Source organism: Echiichthys vipera (assembly GCF_963691815.1).
Source record: "Echiichthys vipera genome assembly, chromosome: 14".
Lineage (NCBI taxonomy): Eukaryota > Metazoa > Chordata > Actinopteri > Perciformes > Trachinidae > Echiichthys > Echiichthys vipera.
The window spans coordinates 14,802,481-14,816,107 of record NC_139839.1 but is presented as its reverse complement, the minus strand read 5'-3'; the positions used below and the strand labels follow the sequence as shown (position 1 = coordinate 14,816,107).

Here is a 13,627-nt window from a genome sequence, read left to right as displayed (position 1 = left end):
GGCTTCAGTGTTTCCATCAGTACTCTCTAAAAAAAAGTCAAACATGGAGTGTTTGTCTCTTTTTTTTGTCGATTTGATTGAAAATCAAGCTATTTTTATGAAATAATAAGAGTGACACAAAATCGGCTTGAGGTCTGTTTATGGTATTCTTTTTAACTGACAACAAGTAAATTAAAATGTGACTCCTCTTTAAGCTTTTGAGCCTGTCATCATGAATATGTATAGAAATTGTAAGTGCAGCCAGCAGCAATCCCATGTGTATTGTCGAAAAACTGCCCTCTTACATTATGCTGTTACTAAATGTCTTGGCTCTCTTGCAACTCTCTTGTGGCTCTCGTCTACATAATCTACATGATTTACTTAAAAAATGTTGGGAAATTCAACCTGTGCGAAAGTATTTTAAATGGTTTGTATATATTTTTAAATACCAACAAAAATGCACACCATCCTACCATATTCACCTGTGGATCTTCTCCTTTACAGAAAAGCTTGGCAGCATTTGGCTGAGACTGCAGCTCACTGTTCTGTGGGCGGGTGCTCAGAGCTCTGCATCGTTGGCGTGAGCCAAAATGGAGCCTTGGAGGATTAGAAATGGAAATGACAGGCGTGCAAGTGTGAGAAACTGACCCTTTCATGCCATTTCACAGCAGAGAGGGACGACCCGAGAAAAGAAGATGGAGGGACAGTCAAGAGAGATGTAAGAGGACTGCTGGGGTGGGGGAGGAACAACTGCAGCGGCGGAGCTGACTAATCCTGGCAGCAGGGGTCCGAGGGCTGAATCAACATATCCTGAACTGCATCCCGTTTGAGCTTTAAAACAATTTGCCTGTGAAATCGCCTGTTGCTGAGGGCGAGGAGACTCAACATATATAATAGAACAAAAACACTCATTTAGGTACATAAAATTCACAATGCATATGGAAACTAACATGTTGCCAGATAACTACCGTGTCTGCATGCTTTCCTTCGACCTGTTAGGTGAGCTGCACAGCAACAGGTAGGGCTAAACTTTTAAAACAAGAGCACCAATACACTGCAAGCTCCAGCTCCAGTGAGGTGTGGAGATGATATATTGTGCAATCTACCATTTTCTCACATATTCTGGCTACTGTGCAGCGCTCAGGGAGCTGGGCCTGTTGGCAGCCTGTAAGCGCCCTCCCCTGTCTCGCCTGTCTCACCAGCTCAACCCTGCGCTAAACTGACGTGTGACCACAACCAGGGAGCACTGTTGAGTTTCCTGTCAGTGCCTGGCAGACCCGTCATAATGTCCCTTCTGACATGAGACTCTCACTCTCATTCACTCAGCATTCATAGCCAAGAAATGTCTACTGTGGATTCATGAAAACCGGCCCCTCAAAAGGACAGGTCTGGTCAGTGTCGGAGCCTTGGCATTTAAAACTCAGACAGGTGCTCCACCTCCAGGATGTTTCTCTTAATGGGCATAGACATTGGTTATAGCAATCTGATCCCCTTTTCTTTCACCACAGTGCTTAAGCCTAAGTCTGTTAACAGTGTGGCGCCACTTTATACCTTTATATAGCACTGGTTCTCAAACTTTTTTCAGTTATGTACCCCCTTTGGAATATATTTTTCAGCCAAGTACCCTCAGACAAAGAAAACACTGTTTTGGTAGAAAGAAGAGCCTTTATAAAGCCTTTGAAATGCAAGAACACTTGCTAGGTTTCAACCACAAATCATGATTGCGTTTGTTGTTGCGACAGTTTATTGCAGTTAAAACAGAAATACTGAATATTGAATATAATGTTTCTATTCTTGCAGTACTCCAAAATACCCCCATTTGAGAAACACTATTATACTGTATAGTATAGTTGTTACATAGCAACAATACAGAAGTTGTGACATATAGAGATACAGTTTCTGAATCAGGGCTGTGTGCACTTTCTCTGTGGACTGAGCTTTTTGATCCTTTCACAGTATTCGTATAGCACCTCAATCTGCTTTATAATCAGAAAGACATGGAAATCTCACTTTTTACAACACGGACCTTTAAAGTTGTGATGCAAAGGGATATAAAACAACGGAGGACCAGGGAGCTTTACCTCCTCTAAACCCAGTGCCTTAATGTTAATTAATATATCAATCTAATAGATTTCAACAGGTCTCACTTCAGGCATGCATGTATGCATGAAAACATGACTATGCTGCATAAGTATACATGATATAGAGGTTGTATATATAATAGTTGTGTGTGTGAATTAGATATCTTTTATTCATGCCAAAGTGACTTGCAGAGGCCATCTTGAAATTACATCTTTAATGGTCATTGATCTGCTCCACCTCAGAGAGCGACCTAGTATAAATTTAGTCCCAACACAGACTTTTTTAAGTAGCGTGGTGGTCGAACACTGCAGAAATGACTGAAAATGTATTTTTCCTTTAACCGGAAAATGACTTTTAATTCCTGAACTTCATCCTTATTTTTTAGTGTTCACAATGCCACTAGCAGTGCCATCAACTTCACCATCACCCTACTTTAAAATAAGCTCCAGGAGCTATTGCCTATTCACTCTCCTCAAAAGATCTTTCCAGTTCAAACCCTAGAATAATGATGACCACCTTACTCACAGTAGTATTCAAGGACAATTACCCATAATAAAGAAACATCACCTATTTGAAAAGGTTCTTCAGCCAATACTCAACTCTTCAGCGAGCGGGCAAACTTGGTGATAACGTACTGAAAAGTCAGCAGACAACGACCTGAAACAGTGCAAGGGATATCTGCAGTAATAGTTCTTTGTCCTTGACTAACTAAGTTTGACAGCCGAATAGGGATGGGGCCGCAAGCGAATTTGAATCAATCTTTGTGTTTTCTCCCTTAAGCCCCCCTTGGAATAGAGTTATCGTGTAACATGATGAAGCAATAACCTCTACAGTTTAGGTCAGAGAGGATGATAATACTAGTCTGATAGCGAACATCCCCATCCTTATTTGAAATAAATATTCATTTCATCTCTGCCTTGCTTGGTCTCCACCTAGCTCCCTCTGGTTCAGTGGTGTGTAAACAAGTGTTACATGTGGTGATATTGGCAGAGGTCTCTCTGGGTTACGGTGTGTAACTGAGATAGAAATATATCATTACTGGGTGGGGACTGAGGGGATCTGAGGGACAAAGAGACTGAGAAATAAGAATATTGGATTCCGTTCCACACACAAGCTTATGTCCTTACATGCAGCCTGTCTGCGCCATCTGTCTGTTTTGCTCACACACATATATGCAGATGGACACACACACACACACGCTTAGCATAGGGTGTCCGTTAACTGAATGCGAATGGGTGATGGACTGCTCCAGTGGCTGTGCCGGTAATATAATCTTCCCTATTCCCCCTGATCCCACACCAATATGTCACAATTGTCATTTATTCCCAGCATGGCCGCCCACTATCAGATGGCTTTTCACATTGAACACACCCTGATCCTGTCAGCATGATGAACACTTCAAGTGCACTCACATATAAAGTATACGCGCATACATACATTGTGTATTAACATGCGCTGTCCTTTGTGTTTGCTTGCTTGCATGTTTATTTATATTGTCGGTTTTAAATGTGGAAGTCAGACGGCGGGAGAGTGGCTCACAAATATACTATATATACACCAGATATATATATGGTGAAAATGTGTCTAGATAATAATTGACACCTTTCCTATTAATATAAGAAAGTTGGAACAATCAGTGGTAGAAATGCATTTATGGTTTGACAAAGCACCAAATGTGTAAAATGTGTCAATCATAATCTTGAGAACTGACTGTTTCCTGAACTAAACACATCCTAAATATCTCTGACAAACGCATCACGCTGAGTGACGGACTGCTAATTAAAAATAGCAACCACACACCCACGACAGCAATGGCAACAGCACACCTACTTGTCAAGAAAGACAAGGTATTAATCAAGAAATCAATGTAATCTTCACCTGTGAAAACAGCAGGTGCTTGAGCATTTATACCTACTTCTCTAAGTTTCTAAACTATTTATATGGTGTGATAAAACAAAAAGTTAATGGTGGCACGGTTAGTCACTAAGTAAAAATGTATATAAAAGTTCATGGATAAGATTTGATTTTAAAAATCACATCAGGATTTTGTCTTCACTCTGTCAACAGTGAGTGTGTAAGCTTTCCTTTTTTTGGATGTCTGAGGAAGTCTGAATAAACCTGATGACACAGATTCAATATCATCTCCCAACTACAGTTAATTAAATGGAAAGATACCATGATATCTGCTTAAAACTGTGTGCAAAACCAGTATTGATTAGTGCTTATCTGCTCGCTTATCTGGACCCTGGGAAACCCTAATGTGAGATAGCAGGCTGAGCTGTCTGGGCTTATGACGGGGTAGAAAGGGTGTAACAGCAGTCACCGAAAGAGCTTTTCAGTGAATTTAGCGAGGGGCTGAAACATCGCCTCCGATCGAAATTCTTGACGAGTCCAATAGCGGATCAAACAAGAAACTTCTAATCTGACATTTGTATAAAGTCTCAAGGTGTTGCTTTCTCTTTTGAGACAATATTACCAAAGATTTCAGAGGAAGGGTTAACCTGAACACACTGTTCGTGTCCTTCCTGGGCAAAGAACTACATTTTTGTCACAGTGAATAATATGCTCGTATTAAATTGTGCGAGGCCTAAATTAAAGGGAATAGTGTGCCAAGCTGAATAGAGAATTATAGTGTCTGACCTTAATGAGAAGGCGTATCCTCTTGAGACTAACTTCTCAATCTCTGACTACCTGTTAACTTTCTGTGGTAAATCAAAAGAACATTTCGCCCTGGTCACATTTACATTTGCCTTACAGGGAGCTCTTGTCTCAGTAGTGGGTCACTGGTAGCAGCAATTATTACCCGTAGAGACAAAATAAGCCTGTAAGGAAGAATACTCCTGCTAATTAGTGTATATTTTTCTTTTAAAAGCTTCATGTTCCTCAGAAGGGAAACAAGAGGAAATATAAAGTGGAGTGACAAACTACTTTAATAAATGGCGAAAAACATGGCGATTATAGTTAGATTAGAAAAATGGAAAAAAATCCCAAAACAAACAAACTCGGGGAGCTACTCATAAACAACGATTAATGAGTGGAAGATTGATACAATTTTGATTTATAGAACATCAAAGTGTGATAATGGTTATAGAGAGTATCAAGGATTCAGTTTCATATTAATAAATGAAGTATGAAGTATGAAGTATGGGCTTTGTCACTGTCGGTGAGCCTTTATAGGAGGACTATTAGCAGTTAGCATGCTGGTTCAGTGTCGATTGGGAGGGAAAACTCACTTCAAGGTGATTGGTAAGGTGAATCTATTATAAACTTGTACTGCAAACATTAAATAAAATACTGTACATAAATAAATATTATAAAACAAGTTGCATATAATTTAATAACAGGAATACATGTGTGCCAATGTGTTGGTAATATCAGAGAAGCAAAAAAAACAGCAGAAAGAGAAGATATTAATATGAAAATTTAATAAGAAAAATTATGCATGCTACTGCAAAATGGATTTTTGCGGTTTATTAATCCTTTGTATAAGCAGGAAAATTAACTCTGTGAAGTGTCTGTGTGTTTTGCATCCCCAATGCTTTTTCACTTAAAACAATTCCACACTTAAATGGCCGTTTAGGATGTGCAACACCTGGCTGCTTGGTATTTTCACTACTGAGTTTCAGTTATCTGTTGGATCACACAGAGATTTTGACAGTGTCTTTTCAAAACCTTCATTGTTTTTTGACGGTTCCAATATATACAAAAGATTGTGATTGTGATTGTGATTCTCAATTCTATCTCTTTGTTTACACTGACAATCATTTAAATAAGAAAGGGACGATTTGCATTTTGTTGTCTGCCTTTAATCTACAGCATAGAGTTCTTTGTGAAAAGTTCTGCAAGTGTGCTGATGATCTGTGACAGCCTGTCCCACTGGGTGCCACATTTTATTTGAACCACATCTGTTTCTCTCTGCCTCAAAAACGTTAATTTCATCATTTCATGTCCCTAGCTCTCTTTTCTCTCTCATTCTCTGTCTCTGTCCCTCTCTCTCTCTCTTGCTCTCTCGTTCAAACAATTACAAAGCAAATGGTTCATCAAGTAGAACAGAGCAGAAGCAGGGTGGAAATGTGGTGTGTAGTCCAGTCGGTGTGATTTAGAACAGCCCTCCGATAACAAGGGAGGTTAATGTATTGGTCTCAGGCCAGAGGACACGTGCTGAATCTGCTCTATTAGAAAGAACTTGTTCGAAACAAAAACACACTGTTAAGACGTCCGCTGCAGCAGTTTCATGGTAGCAGTTTTATGAAAAAGACATTCTGCCAAGTAACACAAATTTATATTATCTGGTACATTTGTGCTCTGTTTGTGTACTACAAAGCACAGTCTGAGCCAAGCTGAAATGTGATAATCTATATATTTTAGTGCCTGACACCACATTGGAGATTAAAGTAAAGTGGGAAACTATAACTTGGTATTGGAAATATCACAAAATCTGGGCATTATTATTACTGTAGCAACGTCTCCAATAGTACAGAATGAATACCTTTATCTTCTCAGTAAGTAACTAAATTGCTTCATTGAGAAAATGCTAAATACATTTTTTTGTCAAATTGTTTCTAAAAAAATCCGTTTGCCATGTGATACAGATATAAATGTAGATACAGATGTAACATACCTTTGACCTCCTTTTCGTTCCTGAACCAGCGCAGGTCCGCGGCGGGCTTGCTGCCCTGAGTCATGCAGGTCAGAGTGATGTGGTCTCCCTCCATGGCGGGCTTTGTCAGGCCATCAATCTCTGGCTTCTCCGGCACACCTGAAGGATGGGACGGGAAATCACAGCGATGGAACTAATTCACACGCTGCGGTATGTTATTATGCAACAATAATAGTGTTACGCCTTATTGGAAATTCTCCTCCAGCTTGCGCTCCTGCAGGGAGATTAGAGAGCAGACTACAGAGCATCGTCCGTGAGCAGTGTCCTGCTCGAGAACACATCAGGGAGGATTCTTGCAGACACAGCGGTGGATGGTCTCTCTAACAACTGGGCCGTGCTCGTCTTAATGGGTCGGTTCACCCAAATTACAAAGGAACATATTTTTTCTGACACACGCATCTAGCAGTATGTAGCCATGCAGATAGTTTGTATTTGGAGTTAGTTTGGTTGTGAGATATCTGTCTCTGCTTTAGTTAAAATAGAATAATATTTTCTACTAAAGAAATCCACACGTTCTTATACCTAAACGGCAGACTAGGTTGTTAGCCGGCGACTTTTAAAGTGACACTTCTATTTAACGCTGTAGAACGGTTGCAGGGTGGCAGTTTTAAACATGTGACCGTAACACCTGACCGCTCTAGTGTGAAATGGTCGTTTGCAGTTATAATGGATTAGCTTAAAATGAGTCACGGTAGTAACTGCTTCACGGACAATAAGTACGTCACACTGACTTTTGGTTTCACAAGGGACATGGCCACGTGTATCCCAAGTGAATGTCCTGTGTTCCATCACCTGGACCATCCTTCCTACACAGACTTTTGGGTTGTTATACTACATCACTGTACTTCCTCCTTTGCTCCCGCCATAATTACTTATGGCCACTAGAGTTCGCTGTCTAACGTCAAACATAAATAGAGGATGTAATAAGTTCCTTACACAGCCATTTTTGTGGCGGTGAGGATAGTCTGAAAGAGAAAAAATATCTGACTACATAGCACAAGGTGTAAGTTGAAAAATCTTATTTGTGTGTGTGTGTGTGTGTGTGTGTACTAAGCAAAGGCTAGTGACCACAGAGGAGTCAACAAAGTTGTACAGGAAATGTTAATTACTGGCCTTTCCTATAATGAGTGTTTTAACTGTGTAGAGTCTGCTCTCCTAATGTCAATGAGTAATAAGTTTGCCTCGGGATGAGCGACTGAAAGGTCTGTCAGTCAATGCCATTGACTGACTCTGGCCTTGTCCATCTCACCACCTCTTGTAAGGTTTATTAGCAGACTTTAAAGGTCCTCCTGTTTTCTGCTTACCATCCCTTTGAAGGAACAGACCACATCCACAATCAAACAACGGCTGCTGCTTGGTAGATACAGTATGCAGCGAGATCCACCCCCCCCCATCTAACTAAATACTATACGTTTTACTATGCAAATGTATTCAATGCACAGTTTCAAGTGTGTGAAGTGTCATTATATCTAACTAAGTACGGTGCTGCGTGTGTAAGTATGTGAATGAGTAAGTGTGGCTTGACTCAGAAAGTGTTTGATGGTTTTTCTCCAAGACGGAATGAGGAACAGATCAAATACAATGTTCATCTCGTACAGTCACGTTCCCCTTGGGTGGCTATAGAGGCTGCTAATCCTTCTCTCCATTTAAGTGTCAGTGTATTTGCATGCGTGTGTGAGTGTGTAGAGCATCGTGGGTGCGTGTGTGCTCATTTGTGCGTCACAGATTTGAATGTGCTGTGGCGTAATTGCACGTCTGCATGACTGTATGAGTACGGCCAACTGTGTTTGAAGACATGGGGAAGAAACGAGAGCTAGGTTTCTGATGAGTGTTAACTGGTCATCTTAGTCATGTTGATTTATGCTAATCATTTTATTTATAGGTATTTCAGACAATGTTTAAATAAGTTGTGTTTATGAGAAGTTATTTAGAACCAATGTCAAAGTCAGTTATTAATAAAATAATGTTTGTGTTGTTGTGGCTCTTGGGCAATGTTGGTCTGTCGGTCCATCACTTTGGTCCAGAGTGAAATATCTATTGGACAGATTGCCACAACATTTTGTACAGACAGCCATGACCCCCAGTGGATGAATTCTAATGACTTTGGTGATCCCCTGACTTTTCTTGAGAGTGAAACGTCTCAATAACTCTTGGATGGACAGCAATGAAATTTGTTGCAGATAAACTGTAATAACTTTGGTGACCACTTAACTTTTACGTGTAGCCCCACCATCCGGTCAGAATTTTACTTTGTCCAGTGATGTGTTTTATGAGCAATTACATGTAACACTAATGACATCCCCATCAGCCTCACCTATACTTTGTGTTTAGGTCAATCAGCGAAATGCTGTATTGCTATCATGCTAAACTAAGATGGTGAACATGGAAACCTGCATACCTACATAAACATTATACAATGTTAGCATTTAACTCAAAGCACCATGGTGCCTACATACAGACCCATCAGTCTGGTTGATGTTTATACCATATTATACTATTTTTCCATACCCTAGAGTTCATATCTGTTCAAGTGCAGGGATTTTTTCTCATTGTTTATTATATTGTATAACATTTGTATTTATTCACCAACATATTTTGTGAAGATCTGAATGTGATTCTCATTTTGTAGCATGTTTCTTTATCAGTTTGGTATTTTGTCCAAATCATTTTCAATGTTTTCCTGTTTTCATTTCTAGCACTCACTGTCCTGAAACAGTGGCAGATAAACCAGGCCATTCCCAGACCATTTTGTATGTTTATTAAATCTCTCTCTATTTCCTGACTTGCACCATTAACAATTGTTCAGCATTGCAAAAATAATTCCCTCCATATCCTTATTGAGCAGTAGCCTTTAATGTCTCTAATTCTCTGAATGGTTGTTAACGCAGAGAGTCAGCTAATGGCCCTGGTGTGCACTAGGACATCTATTAACATTAGCGGAAACTAATTGGCATGGTAATAAGCCCAGTGGCAGGAAATGAGACAATGTTTGTGTGGGGCAATGATCACAACACAAACATCACTAGAGGGCCCAACAGTATGTTTTTATTTGTTTGCAGATGCTGGCATAAGCAACGGGCTATTTATAGCCATAGTCAATGTGTTCATTTTTGTTTGTCTTGAAGGAAAAAACAAAAAAACATAACCATAGAGTAAATTGTAAAAAGAAAAAAACATCCAAAAAGCATTAAAACTTAACCTCCACCAAGGCCGCACTATTGTCTAGGTTTAACTTTAGTAATAATCTTTTGAAATTGTGCCATGTGCCAGAGTTGTATTATTAACAAACCTTCAAAAATACTTGAAAATCTGTACTTTTCCCTTGGACCCTGGCCTAACTTTCCACCTAATTCCATCAAAACTTTTTAACACATTTTTGCCTACTCCAGCCAGTGGCAATGTACTGTGCTTTGCATTTGGCGTCCACTTTCTGTTTAGTGATGTATTGTTATATTATTATGTATTGGTCTGAAACTTACACTCTAAACAGATTATACTAAAGACCCACAGAGGACTTTCTGACTTGTCATAGTAGGAAAAACACAGGTGAAATTGATAACACTAACAATGGCTCAGTTCTATTTAGTGTCCCAGTAAACTATTCCAGTGAACCAGCATGCACAGAACCAGGGACTCCCCTAAGTGGAATGCAGCTATCATTAATGTTATTAAATACACCTATACATGTCTGTGGGGAAAAAAAGGTAAAGTGGTCTGCTACTATGATTCAAAGAACACAAGCTTCTCTCTGAGGCATTCTGCATGTTTAACAATCCTATTGGGAGAAATGAGTGAACGCACAGTAGCCTAAATAAATTATACGGCACTGCAGCCACAAGAAATGTGGATCAGTGAGGGACGGTTTTTCTTGTCCTCTTACGAATCTACCATTTTTTCTTTTTCTTTACAAATGTGTGATCCACACCTGCTGTTCAAAACAATTTTGTGAAGTGTTGGATTTTCGTAACTACGGTAAACCAGAGGTTGAGGTCACGGTTAAGTAAAGGTGTGTACAGTGATGTTATTTCAGCATGATCTTATAGAACAGTGTGTTCACAAACTCTCATTTCATTTAGCAGAACTAATTGCTACTAATTACTACTTAATATTAAACATGTACTTACCTAGAACAGTCAGGTAGGCTTTGGCTGTTCTGACAGGCATGGTGAAGAGAGAACATGTGTACATTCCTTCATCCGTCAGCGTGACATCACTGATGCTGATGGTCAACTCCGACCACGATGCATGCACCAGCTCAATCCTGTTGTCCCTTAAAGCTGGACGGAGAGACAGACGGAGAGTTAGTACATATTACAAATAAAGACTGTGGCATAGATGCATGTCCATTCTCTACATTTTATATCTATTGGGGCACTACACACACACACACGCACACACACACACACACACACACACACACACACACACACACACACACACACACACACACACACACACACACACACACACACACACACACACACACACACACACACACACACACAGTCCAGTATACAGAGAGAAAGAAAGAGAAACAGAGTAAAGGCTGCACACTGAGAGACATTAACAATGCGAAATGGCAACAGCAGGAAACTGCAAAATGGAAAATAGAGATCAGTGGTATATTAATATTAAGCTGGACGTCAATTGTATGATGCTAAACACATGCATGTTGTGGACATAAACAATTCATTTGACAATACAGATTTTTGGCATAACACGTCATTTTGCCCAAACATTTTGAAAAACACTAACCTTGGTAGAATGGTATGGTCATGCAAATGCCAAAATGTGTAAGGCTCATTTTCATTGTTCATTGCTATTTGGATTCAAGCTAGCCAAAGCTGTAAAGTGTAACTAATGTATGTATGAATAGATTTAAATGTATAAACAATGAGAAATCGTATGGAAACGTGAATTCAAAATGAAGCTTTCTGTTAAAAATAAACGTTGTGAACTATACTCATGCAGTCTTCTCATGCAGACATTTTACTTATATGAAAATGTAATCTTCCAAAAGATATAACAGTAAAGGAAATCAATACTGCAATAACAAGCTGAGAAAAAGACCTAATGAGAATTTGGGAAGATGTGAGAGTTGAAATGGATTTGCTGAAATTGCATTGCTTGTTGAAAGATACTCCATGGTCTTCAAAGTAGACTTTCTACTTCATAACTGTGATACAGTGGGAGCGATTTTTCAGAATGGGTGACACATTGAAAATGATGTGATTCCTGCCTGTTGTATCCAAATTGGTGCATTGTGGGAACAAAACAAAACCGCACTAAAATATATAAATATCTGAATTGTTAAGCGCAATAAAAATATAATTTGTTCTGTTTCTGTGGATCTATGCAAGCCTTCGTTTCGGAAAAAACCCACTTTTCTACAAACCTTATTTACTATGAGCAGCCAAGACTACTTTGCTTTAACTCTCCATCAAAGTGACTCAGAGAAACATCTCGTTCAACTGCGGCGTGTATGTGTGTGTGTGTGTGTTCGCATGTGTGACTGTTTGGGTTCAGCAGAAAAGAGGCATGAATATTTGTGTACAGGTGTTTAAATTATGTTTCATGCGACACCACATTAAAGACTATTTTTATCTTATGGTAATTTGAGAGAAATCACATAAAAAATAGAGCACCTTGGTTTTGTAATGTCTCTACAGAGATTTGAAGAGTAAAAGCCATTAGACAGTCTGCTTGTAGAGTACTTTAAAGAGTGGCTGCAGCTGAATGGTGAGAAATGATACAAGAGGTATCTAAAGAACTGAAACTGTGTTTCTACATCATAAAGCTTTAATCCAGCATAAAAAAGTCATTATTCTTGCCCATATACCTTCCATAACCCACACAAAGTAACTGTTTAGTAACTACAATGCACACCTTAATGATTAACCTAAATGATACTTGATGAATTAAAAAAATATAAAAAACAATGAAAAAAACAATAAAAAGTGTTACTCATCATCAATAACAGTAAGGGTCAATTAACTTTGAAAGGAGCTTTTTAGTAACTTGTGACATAAAATTGCATTGCCACAAGCTTGAATCTTACATTTGATTGACTGAATCAATACCGACTGCTACAGTATTGGCTTTTTACCCACTTAGGGCTGTAATTTGTCAGTCATTGGTAAGTGTCTAGCCCTTGAGGTGACTCTGCGAGGAGGTGTTTGGCACATAAGCTGCATTAGCTTTACAGCATCTATGTATGCATTGCTGCAATGATCATAGCACTGACAAATAGTAGAGAAATGTCAACGAGCGCGCTATCTTGTGTCATTTGGCCAGCCAAGGGATGGATAGCTTTGCTCTGTTGGTTCCACACTAAACACCTACAGTAAATGGCAGTAGAGTTGTAATCAGTTTGGCTAAACGACAGCTGCTCTCTTTCATTTATTACTGCATTTGTTCGGTCCCTTCCCGCCCCACGCAAAACACCGGTTATCTCTACATGCTGTGTACTGAGCCTGAGCAGGCGTGACATGTTGATATGAGCACATGGCATATCTTTAGACATGGCACTGGTGCAGTACATTCTTGTTCCTATATGTGTGTGTGTGTGTGTTTGAGTGTGTTTGTACATGGCCGTGCAAAACCCCAGAGGTAGATTCAGTCAACACACTGCTAGTTCAGTTAATGGCAAAACCTGTTCTTAAAAAAAGAGTATTTCATGTAGTATATGCACACACAAATGTAAACAACTTCTCAAATCACAAAAATAAATGAAGAGAAGGAATAGATTATTTGGACAGATTCTAGACAAAGAATAGATTCTTCTATTTCTTTCTGTCTGTTTCTCTCCTTCCTCCCACCCCAAAAGACCTCATTCTGTCGACTCAGGCAGCACTGCAATCATTTCAATGTGTAAAAGTTAAACAATGCTTCTTTTCAACTGTTGTC

At 39.4% G+C, this 13,627-nt stretch overlaps 1 protein-coding gene across 2 annotated transcripts in view; it reads right to left on the bottom strand.

The window, feature by feature from the left end:
• The window catches only part of cadm2a (cell adhesion molecule 2a), a 211,828-nt gene that overhangs the window by 26,625 nt on the left and 171,576 nt on the right, over window positions 1-13,627 (bottom strand). For both annotated transcript variants that reach the window (XM_083927084.1, XM_083927085.1), the window contains exons 3-4: window positions 10,846-10,998; window positions 6,683-6,820 (exon numbers count right to left, since the gene is read on the bottom strand). In XM_083927084.1, coding sequence (XP_083783210.1) covers window positions 6,683-6,820; window positions 10,846-10,998 — 291 coding nt within the window. The remainder of the gene's footprint in view (window positions 1-6,682; window positions 6,821-10,845; window positions 10,999-13,627) is intronic.